General features: G+C 47.9%; 1 protein-coding gene across 1 annotated transcript; it reads left to right on the top strand.

Annotated features, from left to right (window-relative positions):
• The first annotated feature begins 509 nt into the window (after positions 1–509).
• On the top strand, positions 510–15,038 carry IZUMO1 (izumo sperm-oocyte fusion 1). Its single transcript, XM_063138124.1, has 9 exons — positions 510–741; positions 4,491–4,565; positions 5,701–5,784; positions 8,413–8,433; positions 9,629–9,709; positions 9,928–10,028; positions 11,609–11,759; positions 13,282–13,450; positions 14,945–15,038. The coding sequence occupies exons 1-9, from the start codon at positions 510–512 to the stop codon at positions 15,036–15,038; spliced, it is 1,008 nt and encodes a 335-aa protein (XP_062994194.1).
• Positions 15,039–17,013: the final 1,975 nt, after the last annotated feature.

The raw sequence follows: 17,013 nt of genomic DNA, 5'->3' as shown, positions 1-17,013 counted from the left end.
TACTACCGCCTCTTTTAAAAGGTGGACAAAGCATGGGAGAGGCCCAGGAGGATGACAACATGATATAAAGGACCCGTAAACTACTGTTAGTGAGCAATTACGAGCCCACAATAAAAAGCCTTGTGTAGATAGGCTCACAGTCCTTCCAGCATATGTTGAGAAATGGAAGAGTAAGGGACAAAAAGATAAGGAATAAAATGTTAAGCATTGTACTGAAGGTATACCAATGAAGATGAAAGTTAAATTAACAACAGCGGTAAAGCTGACAAACTTCTGAGGGCTTCTAACTGGAAGCTGGAGGAAGCCTCAAATTGCCTCTCCTTGGCCATTGCAAATGAAATGAAAACCTCTCCCTGCAATATCTGTTGCCTTCTTGGCCCATCATAGCCATATACGTAAAGGGGAAGATCCACCTTGTGCTTCCGCATGGTTGTGAGCATGCAGGCTTTGTGAGGTCATAGCTATGATGTCACCTCTGGGTAGTCTGATGGCAACCGCAGCAAAGTGTGATGTCTTGGCTAGTGTTTGGGCTAATAGCCTTGGCCATCACAGGATCTCACAGCTGCCTAAAGTGCAGCCAGAATGCCATGGTAGTGTTGAGGGAATTCAAAGATAACTACTTGGAGACGAAACTTCACAGGAACCTTGAACTTAGAACAAAACTGCGGAGTCTGCTGGACGATGCCATAGAGATGCTGTCGCTTCAGCCCAAAGATCCCAAAAAATTCATGGGTGTTATTGGTATGGCTACACCGATTCCAGCCTCCAATGCTCTTAAGATTAACAATTTAGGGCTTTTCTATTTTTCATGCACTTGTTATTACTTACTCAGGGCTGTTTTTAGGTTTTTTTTAGATGACATCATGACCCTCCAGTTTCACTTCTATTTTTAAACAGCTCTTTTTAAAGAGCAGGCCAAATGGAGCATTTAACTGTGAAAGTGAAAGAAAGCACAATTTCCTCTTGTGAATTTGTGCTATTCCACTATACAATACCGCCACTTAGAGGTTATGCAGTGGAGAATAAGGAAAAGAAATGCTCTTCAAGTAGTGCTCCGATCTCAATTCTGCAATGAAAAAAAAGTAGATGCAATGGATTAACAGGCAATTAACAGCCTCATGTAGAAAAGCTCTTAGAGACCCAGTTTAAAAATAAAAATCTAGCAGTCTATGTATCCTAGATGTCACTAAATTAGGGGTATGGATCCCTCAGGCCTGGGGTCTCCATCTGGCCCTCTGGGAATCCTCAAATGGCAGTTCCCTCCACCACCACCCCATCCTCACCTGTTTCCTCCAACCAACAGTTATTTGGTTTCTCAGTTTTTGCATACTTTCCCCCCTCTCTAAAAAGCTGAAATCCCTCTCCTAAGGCTTAGTTACTTGCAGTAAGAGCTTTAAGCTAAAATATACTGGTATTTTTGGCCCTGCACTAAATAAAGGGGGGGGGAGCCAAGGGCAAGGGGTGGAAACAAAGATATATCTTAGAAAATATATCTTTGTTTCCACCCCTTGCCCTTGGCTTTTTTCCCTTGCTATTTAGGGTTTCCTTCTTTTTTGCGGCTTTCCTGCACTAAATAAAGCAGCGAGCTCAGGAGGAGATTTGGCGTGGCCTCCCAGCCGAGAGTTGGCTTCAGCATCCAGGCTGTTGCCATTAATACTTCCTTGCCAGGGAAAGCCTCTTTCCCCTTACGTACAACTCCCACAGAATTCTCCACTAGAAAAATGGAATCTGAATCAGAACAGTTAATTTAAGCATCTTTAAGGCAAGATAATTTAAGATAATTTAAACACTGAAGTTAAAAAAATATCGTGTGGGCGGCGGGCAGATGGGGGCTTAATTTATGGGGATGAGTTGATAGGCCTTACCTGTCTGCCACCTAAATTTCAGTGGTGTGGTAAGAGAGGTAGAGTGGCCAAGAAAAGAGGACAAACGAAGACACATGGTTGCACCAAAATGGTATATGCTAATTTATTAGGGTGACCATATGAAAAGGAGGACAGGGCTCCTGTATCTTTAACAGTTGCATAGAAAAGGGAATTTCAGCAGGTGTCATTTGTATATATGGGGAACCTGGTGAAATTTTCTCCTCATCACAACAGTTAAAGCTGCAGGAGCTATACTGCAGCTATACTGTGACCAGATTTAAAAGAGGCAGGGCACCTGCAACTTTAACTGCTGTGATGAAGAGGAAGTTTCCCCAGGTTCTCCATATATACAAATGACACCTGCTGAAATTCCCTTTTCAATACAACTGTTAAAGATACAAGAGCCCTGTCCTCCTTTTCATATGGTTACCCTAAATTTATAGATGCACATTTAGAAGTAATTATAATCGAAATAGAAATATAATGCAGCCCGCCTTAGTGGGGAAGGATGCGCCTTAGTGGGGAAGGATGCGACCAAGCAGGATATTGCACTACAAAAGCGGCATGAAAGTGGTATATAAAAGGCAGGCAGCACACCAAGCAGGATATAGCAGTATGAAAGCGGTATATGGTATGTATCAATGGGCCCCAACAGTTGTCAGTGCGCTTCAATACCGCCATAAAGCAGTAGTGTGGCTCCTGCCTTTTATATACCGCTTTCATAGTGGAATATCCTGCTTGGTGTAGATGAGGCCCAGTAATGTGTGTGCCTTTCTCAGTTGACTGTCCAGGTGATAACTGGGGATAGGCAATCTCAAAGTCCCTCCTTTCCTTTCGTATAGTTTCTTACGGTTCTTTATCTTCAAGCCTGTCAGTTCCCCCAGTCCCTCAGGCAAGCACGCATTCTGTCAAACTGACACGAAACACCCAAAGTGAGACTTCTTTATTGCAGGAAATCGCACAGCAAAAACTTCATGGTTACACACCATGGTTGCACACGCATATAGCTGATGGTCAGTAGTTGCAGGCTCCAAGACATTCCAGAACAGTCAAAAGCTAATCACTACTACCGTGATGAGATCCCCATCAACGTAGTTTCCCCGCTGACATCTCCATGGTTCTGGAAACAAGGGAAGGTCAATACATACACGGGTTCCAAACTTGGACAAGGGAAGGGAATGATTCCTGACACTGGCTGTGTTCAGAAGACACCTTAAACCACGGCTTTAACCACAGTGAATAAGAGAAAAAGCCTTATTTGCCATGGTTAAAGCCGTGGTTTAAGGTGACTTCTGAACATGGCCACTGATTTAGACTGGGCAGCGCTTCAAAGAGAGGACACCTTCTAATAGAGAACTGTCAATACCTGAAGCTCTCCAGGCAGTTTACAAAGATTTAAACCTAAAAAACACATAATAATAACTAGTGCTGTGCCAAATATTTCTCCCACATTTTCCCCAACCATTCTCATGCGATTTGATGGGAAAGAAATTGCTTCCGAAAAGAAATTTAAAGGAGAAGACATTTTGGAGAAATTCTCACGGATTTGGTTCAGGGTTCTGGCACTTACCTTACTTATGAGACGACTATTGTACTACAACTCAAATGATCCCTGAGTATTGGCTGTGCTGGCTTTGGATGACGTGTGCCATATTGAATGGCACCAGGTTGGGAACACATGCCCTATGGTGATGCATGGAGAAAGGGACTACATCAGAGAAAATCTAAGTGGCCCTTAGCGACCCCCACAAGTCAATTCAAAAAGAAAAAGATGGACAGGATATTCATGTCCATGGGAATTAGATTAGATATGGAGGAATGATATGGCTCCAGGACCCAACATTGCAGGCTTTTAGGAAGGCCTGAAGATATGAAGCTCAATCCTATGCATGTTTGGACAGAAAAAAGTCCTACAACTGCTAGCATTTCCCAGGCAGAGGGTGGCTGGGATATGCCAGGACTTGTAGGACTTTTCTCTGTCCAAACGTGCATAGGATCGCACCCTAACTTTTTTGTTCTGGCCTTCCCCTGGTTATGTTTTATCAGACTGTTCAGGGTTGTAGCGCCAGTTGTATTGTAGGACTTGGCTTATGCAGATTTTTTTTAAAAAATGTTTGATATATATATTACTGTAGCATTTTTTATTATATGAACATTATTGTCGTAAGTTGCCTTATGAGGGCTGCTGTCCTGAAAAAGGAAAGGAAAGGAATTTCTTGTGCAAGCACTTGAGTCATTGCTGACTCCTAGAGGGACGCCTGCTTTCGCTGACGTTTTCTTGGCAGACTTTGTCGCGGGGTGGTTCGCCATTGCCTTCCCCAGTCGCAGTTACCTTTCCCCCAGCTAGCTGGGTACTCATTTTACCGAGCTCGGAAGGATGGATGGCTGAGTCGACCTGAGCCGGCCGCCTGAGAACCAGCTTCCGCTGGGATCGAACTCAGGCTGTGGGGAGAGTTTCGGCTGCAGTAACTGCCGCTTACCACTCTGCGCCACATGGGGCTTGCTGTCCTGAAAGGCAGCCTTGAAATATTTTAAATAATATATATAAGCCTGAATGAGCAGGAAAGAATGAAACTAGCTACTTTTTTTCTTCCTGTAATTTTTCCTTGTTTCCGACCTCGTCAGATGAAATCACCTTAGAAAAACTCACTGCCTACTTCAAACGCTCTGTGAACCAGATCATGGAAAACAACTTTAAAGGTAGAAATGTGCTGGAATGAATGATATTGAACGGCCCATAAGAAATACATGAGGCTGGTTCCTTCCCAGTGGCTATTAAGAACATTCTGAATGTAGCAGTGGAAGGTTCCACACTTTGGATAGCTCCTTTAGAGTTCTGGCTGAAGCCTGGGACGAATTAATCGCCCCACTGACATTGGAGCTACCAGCCTCCACTGGAATTTATATAGTCTGGAATGTATGAAACAAAGGATGAGTTTATGTCATTCCAGGACATGTCCATTCAAGGTATGGCTTTGCCTTGGCTGCCCAATTCATTCAACTATCTATCTATCTATCTATCTCCAATTGCCCTGTCTTTTTGAAATGTATCATAATAACATAGTCCCAAGACTTCTGTCTTGCAATCGACTGAACAGTGCCACCAGGTGGTCCTTCTGAAATAGTGCAACCCTATTTACTCTGTTGGCAACGGTCAAATCAGTCTATTTGTTCTCCGTTTCACTTTTTCATGTCCTCGCTCATAACTTTGACACGAATCTCCGCATTTTAGGAAAATTGACATGAAAATGTGCATTTTTAAAATATACGTAAGACACGCTCCAGCTTCTTAAGACACTGGCGTGCCGACTTTATGACTTCAATAGCAAGCCCACATCTCCAGCCCAAAGCCAGCGACTTTCCGCCACATGACTAGCGGCCTGATGAAGCGATCCGGAGATCTCGAAAGCTTGCTCACGATTTTGTGCATCTGGGGTTGGTCCTAATAAAGGCCTTTGCAGTTGGATTGAGGTTTTTTGCAGTTTTCAAATACATATTTCGGAATGTATTCTCTTCCCAAATACAAATGTTCTCTCAAAGCAAGCTTTTTTTTTTAATGCACCACAATTTGTGTTTTTTTTTTGAGACAAGACCTGTGCAAGAATCAGTTGCATTTGGCAAGTGTGTGAAAGAAAGCCAGTGGGCAGCTAAGTTCTGGTCCGCATGTTAGTCCAGGTGGGAGGTGCAGAATCATATTGGAATTCTCCAAGTATCCCTGGTCCATCCTGGGTGTGTTTTAGGGCCTTCTCCAGGGCTTAGTACCAGCAGAAGAGGCCTCGTTTTCAACCTTATCATCCACCTCTCTCACCCCTTACCTCCTGCTTTTCCTTTGCAGATGAACAACTGTATAATGAAGTAATGTGGAACAGCCAGAGCTGGTTGAACAAATTTGAGGAGATAATGCCAAAATTTACAAAGAGTAAGCCGCGCTAAATTTCTCTAAACAAAACAAAACAATCCCAAGAGGTTTCAGGATTCAGGGACTGACACCTGGGTTCTGGGGTTGAGCATTGATAAGAATCAGCCCAGATGAAACATTGAAGCTAAGGGGTGGTTTTTGTGCAGGAAAGCCAGGGTCCACCTGCCCTCCCTGCAAGGTAGGCTCTGGGCCAACCAGTTACCCAGGCTCCCACCTCCCTAGTCCCAGCCAAGATGGCTGAAGCCAGCCCTCCAGAGAATAACCACACAGCAGTCTGAACCAGTTTATTAAAACTCTAAAATAGGGTGATCATATGAAAAGGAGGACAGGGCTCCTGTATCTTTAACAGTTGCACAGAGAAGGGAATTTCAGCAGGTGTCATTTGTATACATGGAGAACCTGGTGAAATTCCCTCTTCATCACAACAGTTAAAGGTGCAGGAACTATACTAGCATGACCAATTTAAAAGAAGGCAGGGCACCTGCACCTTTAACTGTTGTGATAAAGAGTCAATTTCACCAGGTTCCCCATATATACAAATGACACCTGCTGAAATTTCCTTTTCAATACAACTGTTAAAGATACAGGAGCCCTGTCCTCCTTTTCATATGGTCACCCTATCTAAAACTAATCATGTAAGGCCTCGATTAAGCATACAACTTAAAAACACAGACACAGGAAGGCAGGGGGGCGGGAGGAAAGAAGCATGAGGTATATAGCAGCACTAAAACATTTACCTACCACAAATCACGCCCAAAGGCGACAAACTGATCCCTGGAGCAACCAGGCACTAACACTAAAACAAGAATCCTAGCTAAATCCAAGTTGTTACCTCACTTGCAAAGGAATCTTCCACAACTCACTTGCGTTCGGTTCCAGAGAAGATGGCTGGCCCCCAGTTGCTAACTCATTTATCCCTTTTGGGCCTCCCGAGACCATGACCCGTTTCGGCCAGGCTCAAGCCCCTCTCAAGCCTTCGGCCTGTCCCCCGTCCCTTCAGGAAAGAGCCTTTCCCACCAGGCCGCTTTTCCCACAGATGAAGTCAGTCAGCACCACCAATTACTCCCGGCCTTGAAGCTTCACTGATAACTACCCAGGTGCTGTTTTCTGGGAAAGCACCTGGCAAACTGGTTTTCCCCCCAGAAATGGTCCTTGAGAGCTGTTCTTGTGAACTCTCCCTGCCAAAAGGCAGCAGCAAGATCGCAGCCATCTTGGTCGGTCTTCAGGATTTTCACTGAGGGTTATCAAGACCAAACCCTTACCCTGAAATGACTCCTATCTGTCTGTTAAGGTCATTGGGTCTACATCATCCCAATGCCTGTGAGATTCAAAAGATGGGGCTTGATGATGTCATGAGGCAGGGCCTGATGACATCACTGGGTTGCCAACTCTTGAAAGTCAAAAAACTAGGTTGGGCCTGAGAAGATAGTCCAACAGCAAAGGGATAGAACTAGAAATGTATTGGCCCCAGAAAAATAAGGGGGAAATTGAAGGGACTGGGTTTTAGGGTTTTCTTGGAGAAATTCCAAAACCTCTTATCAATAATCAATGAGATACCTTTTAACAGGACTGGCCCTATCATGAGGTAGCGTGAGATAGCCACCTCAGGCAGCAGTTGCTGGGTAGTGGCAGTGAGATATTGGAGGACAGGACTGTGTGTCCCATGATAGCTTGCCTACTGCTGTAGAACAGGAGTGGGCATAAAAGATCTCCAGATGCTTTGGACCATCTCCCAGAAGCCCCTGCCAATATAGCCAATGGTCAGGAATGCTGGGAGTTGAAGTCCAAAACATCTGGAGATCTATTTTCTGCCCATCCCTGCAGTAGAAGAGGCTGTCCTCTTGCCAGAGTTAAAGTCCAGTTTGCTTCTGTATGTGGAAATGAAATGAGGGAGGGAGGCATCTTGTCCTTGCCTCAGGCAGCAAAAAGTCCTGGGTCGGCCCTGTTTTTGAAGCACTTTCCTCATCTTCGTGTGCTTTTCTTTCCAGTGAATGAGCAGCAACATGGCCAAGGCAATCCACTACTCCTTTATACAGCATATTTATATAATGGTTGGTCCTGCAGGTGCAAGTTCCATATGCAGTTATTACCACAGGCAGGCACGTGTCAGCCAACCTAGCACACCTGTGGACTTAGAAGAAGCCTTCACATGCACAGGCCTTCATAGGGAATCTGTCAGCTTTGCTTTCTCCCATGCTGGATCAGGCTTAGGGGAGTTGTAGTCCAAAATGTCGCAGAGTGCCAGGATAAAGCACTTTGGAGTTTTGACTAGTTCTGACAGAAAACTGGAGCAGATTCACCACCCCACTGACTTTGGAGCCACTAGCTTCTACTGGTGCCATACTGGAGAAACCTGGTCTAATCTAACCTAACCTCTCTATGATCTATCATATTTATATGAAGGATCACAAAAACCTGCCTATTTACTGAATAGGAGATGCTTCTCCAGTTGTCCCCCATCCTCTGAAATTAAATGGATGATGGCCAGATCAGAACACCGTTAAAAGGAGAGCTTCGGGGTGTCCGCTTAAAATTTGGTTCTGGCAAATCTAACTGCGTACTTGACAATGGAGGCGGGAACCCCTGCATTTCTAACCTCCTTTCTTTCTTTCTTCTCTATTTTTGCAGTTTATTGCAGCAATGAATGTGGTAAGTGTCCATTTGGGGAACGGATGGGTGGGGAGAGGAAGGTCCACTTAAGCAAGGGGGTGGAGCCTCAGGCTTGTGAGCCAAATCCAGCCCTCCTATCAACTTCCTTCTACCTGGCCAATGGCAGTACAGGATAGGCCGGCCCTACCATTAGGCAGTGAGGCGGTCCTCTCAGGCGGCAGATGCTGGGAGGCGGCAGCAGGGTGTTGGAGGAGGGAGCTGTATGCCAAGCAGCCTGCCCTGTGCCCCCTAATCAATGGAACTTAACTTTAGACATGACTAACTTAGATCCCATTGGTGTCAATAGGTCTACTCTAAGCATGAGTAAACTGGGATCCAAGCCCAGGAGTGGGATCTTTCTGCATTCAAAGACTGTGTCCTGCCACTGAGGTATAGTCCCTTGGGTCTCACCTGTGGGGTTTTGCCACCAGAGGCAGACTATTCAAATGCCCCCCAGCTGGCAAGGGATAATGGAAGTTGCAGTCCAACATTTCTGGAGAGTTCCAGCTTTTGGAAGGCTGGTCTAAATCTTCATGTCATAAAACGCTTCGTGCGCCGATTTCTGCATATTAACATTCTTTTAAAGGCACAGGAGCAGGCCAGGCCATTGGTAGGGATCAGTTGGCAATCTCAGTACGGCAACCCCTTTGAAACGCACAGGAAGAGGATCCTTGTTCATTTCCATGAGGTTTGCACAGGACAGTCTTCCATTGGCTCATGCCCCACCGATCCATTCTGTGTGACTGGAAGCAGACGTGACTTTAAAGACTTAACTAGCCATTAAGTCTCCCCGCCCCCCCCCATGTTTTACTCTAGAGTAATCACAGAGGGGTAGGATAAAGGGCTTTAATCCAGTGGTGTCAATACGTATTGGGTGGCATACCTTGAATTTTAATGGAGAAATAGTGATTTGTTAGCTCAAAAGTGTGCAACCTGTGGCCCTTCAGATATTTTGGCCTACAACTCCCATCAGCCTTAGCCAGCATGGTTGTTGCAATGTATCACCCACTCTGCTGCCCTAGAATCTGCCTCCTGAGGCAACCATCTTTCATTGCCCCATAGCAGGCCGGACTTCAGCCTGCCGTCTCTCCTTCAGGCCTTTCTTCCCCTCTGCTCCCAGAGAGCTTTGCTGCCCTAAACCGAACCCCACCCTCCCCTTTCCTGGTCCTCTTCTGATCAGACTCCTGCTCCACAGGTCGGATGCTTTATGTGCTCATCAACTGCTACTCATGTGAGACAAATTATTACTCATGCTACAAGGATATCCGGTGTGGAGGTGAGAGAATCCGCAGAGCAGGCCTGAGATGGGGCCATGACTCTGAGCTGGGCCACTAGGAATTGAGGCCCTCCAGGATCGAGACCTGCAGGATGAGGCCTCAAGCTGGGGGGGCTGGAAAGCGAGGCCTGGTGCCGGGCCAGACGGGTCTACAGATCCGATTTAAGGTAGCTGCCGATGAGGCCAGGAAGTGGAATAGATTTTGGTGGATTTTGCAGAAAGGAGGATACGAGTGGAAATGGATGAAGATCTGATTCTGGATTGTGCTCTGAGGTGGCACAAGTTAAGCCACGGGGTGAAGAGATACAACTTCTACCGGGTAGGCAGCGCCGCCTAATGAGCAGACTTCTCTGATACCAGCCCGCTAGCCTCCCCACAAGCCCCTGGTCATTGGTGACCTGTAGCTCTCTGGCAAGAGCGAGCTTATTGATCCATTTCAATTTTATCCCATTCTTCCCAGTGAAGGCTGGCAGCTCCAATTTCGATGGAGATGTGAATCTGCTCCTGGTTTCAGTCAGAAACAGCCAGAACTCTTAAGGAGCTCTCCAAGGTACTCAGCTTATTTTTGGAATAAGGTTCAGCACTTTGAGTAGCTCCTTTAGAATTCTGGATGGTTCTGACGGAAACGTAGAGTGGATTCACAGCCCCACCGAAATCGGAGCCACCAGCCTCCACTGATCCTTCCTTTGCAGAGCTCAGGGTGGAGTACATTGTCCAGCCCATTTTCTGTCCTCAGGCAGAGAGAGAGAGAGAGAGAGAGAGAGAGAGAGAGAGAGAGAGAGAGAGAGAGTCTTTTTACATGAGGCGTTTATTCTCCATTCGTGATTGCTTACTTACAGTAGTTTGTGGCTCATTTACATGATGTTGTCATCCTCCAGGGCCTCTCCTGTGCTTTGCAACTATTATTACTTTTTTTTCCCCTAATGAGGAAAGTCTAATCTGTTTTCTGAATGGCATTAAAGAAACCTAGAGTATTTGCGCAGTTCCAGTATACCACAGTGCCACCTAATGGTTGTATAAAAGAACATATAGAATAAAACCCTGGGGAAAAAACACGTGTAAAGGAGCTGATGTTAATCCCGCCAAGAATCCAGAAGCAGAAGCCTTGGTAAAGTGGCAGGTTAAAAGCCTGATCTAGAAAAGCCTTGAGTTTAGCCCAAGATCACCCATGTCTGGGTGAGGATTTGAATCCAGGTCTTCTCGGGTCCTAGTCCGAACACTTCACCAGAGGTGGGGAAACCCCTGGCCTGCCAGGTCTCCCCATCCTATCTGCCGAGGCCGGTCCTCCTCCCTGAAGCGCTGAAGGGTAAGATGGAAACTGGCTCAGTCAGTCCTCGCTGCAGTGGTGCACCAGGAGCACCTTGAAACAGCTGTTCCTGAAGGGGCAGCTCTACCCTCACCACTGCAGCAGCGGCAAAAAGTGTGCTCGTGTGTACGAAAAGTGTGAATACTCTGTGTGTGTGTGTGTGTGTGTGTGAGAGAGAGAGAGAGAGAGAGAGAGAGAAAGGGAGGGAGCAACAGAGAGAGGGGTCCCTGACCACTTTGAGCAATAGCACAACGGAGGTTGGTGGCTCCAGTGTCAGTGGGGCAGTGAATCCACTCCGGGTTTCAGTCAGAGCCAGCCAGAACGCCAAAGGAGCTATCCAAAGTTCTGATTGAAACCTGGAGTGGATTCACTGCCCCACTGACATGGGAGCCACCAGTCTCCACTGCTCTAGCCCCACTAATTTTGGATTGCGACACACACACACACCCCCACTGCAGGTATGTGCCCATTGACGTTTTTCCCTGAAGCCAATGTAGCCCTCAGTTTGACGCGTTTCCCCCGTGCCTGTGCTGCACTCCTTCTCCCCAGGAACCTCCGTTCGGGCCCGACCTTGTCCTCTTCCTCCTCCTCAGATGGTGAATGGCAAACCGCAGCTGATGGCCAACAGTCTGGATCCCTTTCTGGTAAAGAAGGAGGCCAACGTAAATGACACGGGCAGATATCAGTGTGAAATGCTGGATCCGGAGGGCCATCCTGCCAGCAGGCTCAACTTCCAAGTAGTAGGTGAGTGAAGTGAATGTGGGCCGGGAAATGCCTCCAGAGGCTTTACACCACTAGGGTTCAGAATCATAGAACAGTTGAGCTGGAAGGGGCCTACAAGGCCATCGAGTCCAACCCCTGCTCAATGCAGGAATCCATCTTAAAGCATCCCTGACAGATGGCTGTCCAGCTGCATCTTGAATGCCTTAGCATGGGAGAGCCCACGACCTCCCTAGATCATTGGTTCTATTGTCATACCGCTCTAACAGTCAGGAAGTTTTTCCTGATGTCCAGCCGGAATCTGGCTTCCTGTAACTTGAGCCCATGATTCCGTGTCCTGCACTCTGGGACGATCGAGAAGAGATCCTGGCCCTCCTCTGTGTGACCACCTTTCAAGTACCTTTGAAGAGTGCTATCATTACTGCCCCCCCATGTGTTCAAAGCTGTGGGGCTCTTAGCTGGCGGTACATTTGGCACACGTGAGAAAGGGGTTTACGCACATACTGATGTACGCATGTACAGCTCCTCCATGCCAAGGGGAATCCTGCCCCAGCCAGGACCTTCCCCGGGTCCAGTGCCAAAGGTAGGCATGGTGGGGCCCCTCCCCAGGCCACCCCCCGGACAAGAGCACCCTGGACTTGCTCCTCTTCACCATGGCAACCTGCTTGTTCACCTGCCTCTTGCTCTGGACCAGGTGGTGAGACGGAGGAGCAGCAGGTGCCAGGGCCTGCTTGCTCCCTGGCTCTCTGCCTGCCAAGCGAGGAAGTGGTGGCATTTGTGAGAAAAATGCCAAGGAGCTCTAGCCGCCGGTGACAACAGCAGGAAGAAGGCAGAGTGAGGAAGGGGGCCCATGGAGGGTGGGCCCTGCAAAACCTGGCATGGAGGGCCGCTCTGCAGAGCTACTGCTGATCAGACAATATTGGACTGGCTGGCTTGACCAATCAGATGTCCTGGGACAACGCAGCTTTTCCTATGTTCCTTTGCAGGAATGGGCGATTTGTGGCCCTCCAGATGTTTTGGCCTATAACGCCCCATCAGCTGGCTAGGGCTGCTGGGAGTTGTAGGCCAAAACATCTGGAGGGCCACATATTGCCCACCCCTGACATATGCTGCCTCTCAATTCAAGAAACCAAGCTGTGCAGTCTGAAGCATGTTAATTAAGAACTAGTCCCTAGCATGTGCCTTAGGATTTCAGCCTTACTCAACGTTAGCTTTAATGGATCAGTAGATTAAATCTGCATGCATTTGGTTAATTGTTTTGAAAGGTCTTTGTCTTTAGATGGCGCATGTACATGTTGCAGCAGCCAGACACCATTTCAGACGAGGCCTTCCTACCGGTGGACAAGTGAAGGCGGAATACTTCTTCTAAGATGTATATCTGTGTGTGTCTTGCCCAATTAATCAGGGGTATCTTTTTAATGGTTTCAAAAATCAATTGAAGGGTCACAGATAAATGAGATGAAATAATTCTCTTCTATCCCAAGAAAAGGAGCCCTATTTCCTACCCCAATGTCTCTTCTTAATCCCGCTCTTCTTCGTCCATCAGTGCTGCCTTCAGTCAGGAGGACCACCTGGTTCCCCCGGCCACATGCCACGATGGAAGGCCCCCTTGTCTTAGGGATCTCCTCCCGGGCGCCCCCTCCCCAAGAGGACTGGACGGTTTGGATCGTGATTGGGAGCACAGGAGCGCTGCTGTTCCTCATTGTCGTGACGTTGTGAGTCTTGGCGTTTCCCCACGATTGTAGCCATTTCCCTTCCCTGGGGGATGACTGGAGATAGGTCCACACACACACACACACACACACACCTCTGTTTCCAGGGCCTCCTTCCCCAAACGTTAAGTTTGAAAATAACACAATGCCCCAAGGCGGCCTTCCCAAGTTGGAGCCCTCGGGGTATGTTGGACCAGCAGCCCATCATCCCCAACCAGCATGACCAATGGACAGAGATGATGGGAGTTGTAGTCCAGTCCATCCAGAGGGCACCAGGTTGCAGGAGGCTGTCTTAAGCATGGGGCTACCAGCAACAGGGCATGGGTTATATGAGGGTTGTCATGTCGTGTGAACCCAGCCAGCATCACCCTCACCGGCTGGGTTCAGACGACGTGAGAACCCACCCACAGTCAGGGGTTGAATATTCAGGATGGCGCCCTTGGGTGCTGCAGCTCCTCGTGGCTTAAATAAGCCACAATATGTCATGCCAAACGAGGCATTTGTTTTATACATGAAGCAGGAAGAGATGGTACATTGGCCTGCACCACTTCAGCCTGCGCGAGAGGAATGCTTTCTTTGAATGCTTCCCCCTGTACTCCCTGCTAGGAGGAAAGCAGCACAGCTGGGGGGGGGGGGGGAGATGTTCTCACACAGCTTTCTCCCTGCTGTGCTAGTGGAGACTTTTGTTTTTACATAATGGAACGCTGAAAAATGTGACCTGCAGCCTCAGGCATCACAGCCTCCTCTTACCACCTTCATCTGCTCCAGATGTGGACCAGGCTCTAATCTATGGACGGGGAATGTGTGCTGCTCCAGATGTTGTTGGACTGCAACTCCCACCGCCCCTAGTTGGCTTAGCCAATGATGAGGGATCATGGGAATTGCAGTCCAACAACATCTGGAGGGCTCCATGTTCCCTGCTCTACTCACTAGGCAGATAGGCGCTTAACTTGCCTACCAAAAATCTTATTGCATGACAATCGCATATAAAGTCTGCACTGTTGTGCAGAGGGATGAAAAACGGGCTGGCATCAGGGTTGTTTATATACCATACTTTGGGGATTATACCTCGTTAAGTGCTGAAATTTGTCATCAGCCCACTAAAAAAGTCTTTATGCTTGTGAAAATGAATGAGTGGAGAATGCCTGGTGAGATACGAAAAAATCGGTACACAATCGTTTTAGAAAACAACAATTTTTGTTTGTAGCCTTGGTGACTCTTAGTTTGGTGTGCGACCCAGCTTCAGTCCCTTTCAACTCAGCCAAAATTAACATGTGGGGATGCACTCACTGTCCGTGCAAAGCAAAGGTAAGGCCCAGCAGGCCTTGTGTGAACCACGTGCGCCCCCTAGAACACTGGGCCTCCGTGGCAGTTGCGCAGGGGGGCTCATCGGCAGACAAGGGAATGCAGGGAGTGTTCGCTGAAGCTAAAAGGCTGGAGACCGGCTGCTCTCAACTCCGCTTCCTCCTCTGCTTCATAACCCGCTTTCTCTTATAGCTTATGTTATTATCGTCGTAAGAACGACAATGAGGATGAAGAGGAAGATGACGATGAGAGTGAGAGTAAGTCGTCAGAACTGGCGGAAATGTGAAGTCTCCATCCTCTCCCCATTTTCGGATTCTTCGCATGCCAATGCCTCCCCCGCCCACAAGCCTTCCTTCTATTGTACTTGCTAATCTAACTCATTTACGTTTATTTATTTTATAAGAACGGATAAAAACAGCGGATAGATATATACTTTCGTAGATAAAGGCTCCTCGGGTTCTGTAGGAGAGAATTAAGGCTTGAGTCAATTGCTGTTGGGTCTCCTGGTGTATTTATTGGGGAGAATTAAAGTGATGGAGAGGAAGAAACTGGGGTGTCAGGATACTCAAGGGGCAGGCTGTATGTTGGCACACACACATATACACGCGATGTTGCTATTTCTGAAGACCAGCCGTTTCAAGGAGGAGGGATCCTGCTCGAATGGAGAAGCAGCGGCTGTGGAAGGAGTGCTCAACCCATTCCCCACCGGCTGTTTCTTCATCCCAGGCCCACACCTAAGCTCAGGTTACTGAAGCAGGAAAAGCATCTTGGGTGTGCGATTTTCCACAGCTTGGGGAGATGACCGGACATAGGAAGGCAGCTGTTGAGAAAGCAGTTGTGCAGCTAGTCCCTACGCGCCGCTTCTCTGCTCAAAATGGGTCCCTCCCCAAAACTGCATCCTCCCATCCTTAGGAAAAGCAGCCGAGGATAAAGGCAGGCAGCAGCAGGGCATGGCAAACTGGAGCCAGAAGTCAGAGGAGAAACAAGGCCTTGGAGGAAAGTGGAGAGCCGTACAAACAAGACAGTGGGCCAGTTCAGAAGACACCTTAAACCCGGCTGGTTAAAGCTTTTGGTTAAGCAGCAGGGTTTAAGGCAGCCTTCCTCAGCCTGGGGCGCTCCAGATGTGTTGGACTACAACTCCCAGAATGCCCCAGCCAGCTCTGGGAGATGCAGTCCAACACATCTGGAGCGCCCCAGGTTGAGGAAGGCTGGTTTAAGGTGTCTTGTGCAATGCGTTTTGCTAAACCCTGCTCACTCACTAACCCCAGTCAGACCGTCTGCAGCAGGGTTAGCAGCTCTAACCGTGGCTTAAGGTGTTGTGTGTGACAGCACGGCTTGTGGTTAGTGCTAACCTTAGACAACCACAGTTTCGCTAACCACAGAGCTTGAAGTGTCGTCTGAACAGGCCCACAACCTGGCTATTACCCAGACCTAACCTGGAAGTACTGATAGCCAGGCCATACTGAGAGGAACCAATAGGCTACCTGAGGGGTGGAGCCGTATTGGGACCATACTTTCTCTTCTTTCTCCAATCTGCAGCCCCAAGTACTCACCACAAGGGTGGGGGCTACAGCAACAGACTAGGAGGTGCAGTTTTCTTGTCCTCACTGATAAGGCGACCCTATGGAACGGCGGACAGGGCTCCTGTATCTTAAACAGTTGCATAGAAAAAGGAATTTCAGCAGGTGTCATTTGTAGGCATGCAGCACCTGGTGAAATCCCCTCTTCCATCACAACAGTTAAAGCTGCAGGAGCTATACTAGAGTGACCAGATACAGAAGAGGGCAGGGCTCCTGCAACTTTAACTGTTGTGATGGAAGAGGGAATTTCACCAGGCGCTACATGCATACAATTGACACCTGCTGAAATCCCCTTTTCAGTACAACTGTTAAAGACACAGGAGCCCTGTCCACCTTTCCATATGGCCACCCTCTCACTGATCCCACCCACACTAGACCTCTTGGGTGTCTTGCTTGACTTCTCAGGCTCCACAAACTTCTCCAGGCTTACTGTGTTTCTTCTCCACACAAGGCCGACGGAACATGCCTCAAATCGGCCTAAGTCAATTCCACCAGGTGGAGGAAAAACAAACAAATGAACATCCACCAGTATCTGAGGCAGCGAGCAACGGTGTTTATTGGGAGAGTGAGCAGGAGATAGGTAGTGATGGGTACAACTCAGATGGTCTCCACCCCGATCTAGATTGTCTCTTAGAGAGCCACAAACGCACCCTAAGACAGCCTTCCCCAGCTTGGTTCCCT

Source organism: Elgaria multicarinata, chromosome 11, assembly GCF_023053635.1.
Source record: "Elgaria multicarinata webbii isolate HBS135686 ecotype San Diego chromosome 11, rElgMul1.1.pri, whole genome shotgun sequence".
NCBI lineage: Eukaryota > Metazoa > Chordata > Lepidosauria > Squamata > Anguidae > Elgaria > Elgaria multicarinata.
The sequence above is the reverse complement of the archived record's forward strand: the minus strand, read 5'-3'. Positions and strand labels throughout refer to the sequence as shown.

Bases quoted from the DNA above. Each gene is read 5' to 3' on its own strand.
- IZUMO1 (XM_063138124.1), top strand. From the start codon at position 510: ATGTCTTGGCTAGTGTTTGGGCTAATAGCCTTGGCCATCACAGGATCT. The intron at 8,434-9,628 runs GTAAGTGTCCAT...CCTGCTCCACAG, and splicing joins TTATTGCAGCAATGAATGTG to GTCGGATGCTTTATGTGCTC. The intron at 9,710-9,927 runs GTGAGAGAATCC...TGGATTTTGCAG, and splicing joins CAAGGATATCCGGTGTGGAG to AAAGGAGGATACGAGTGGAA.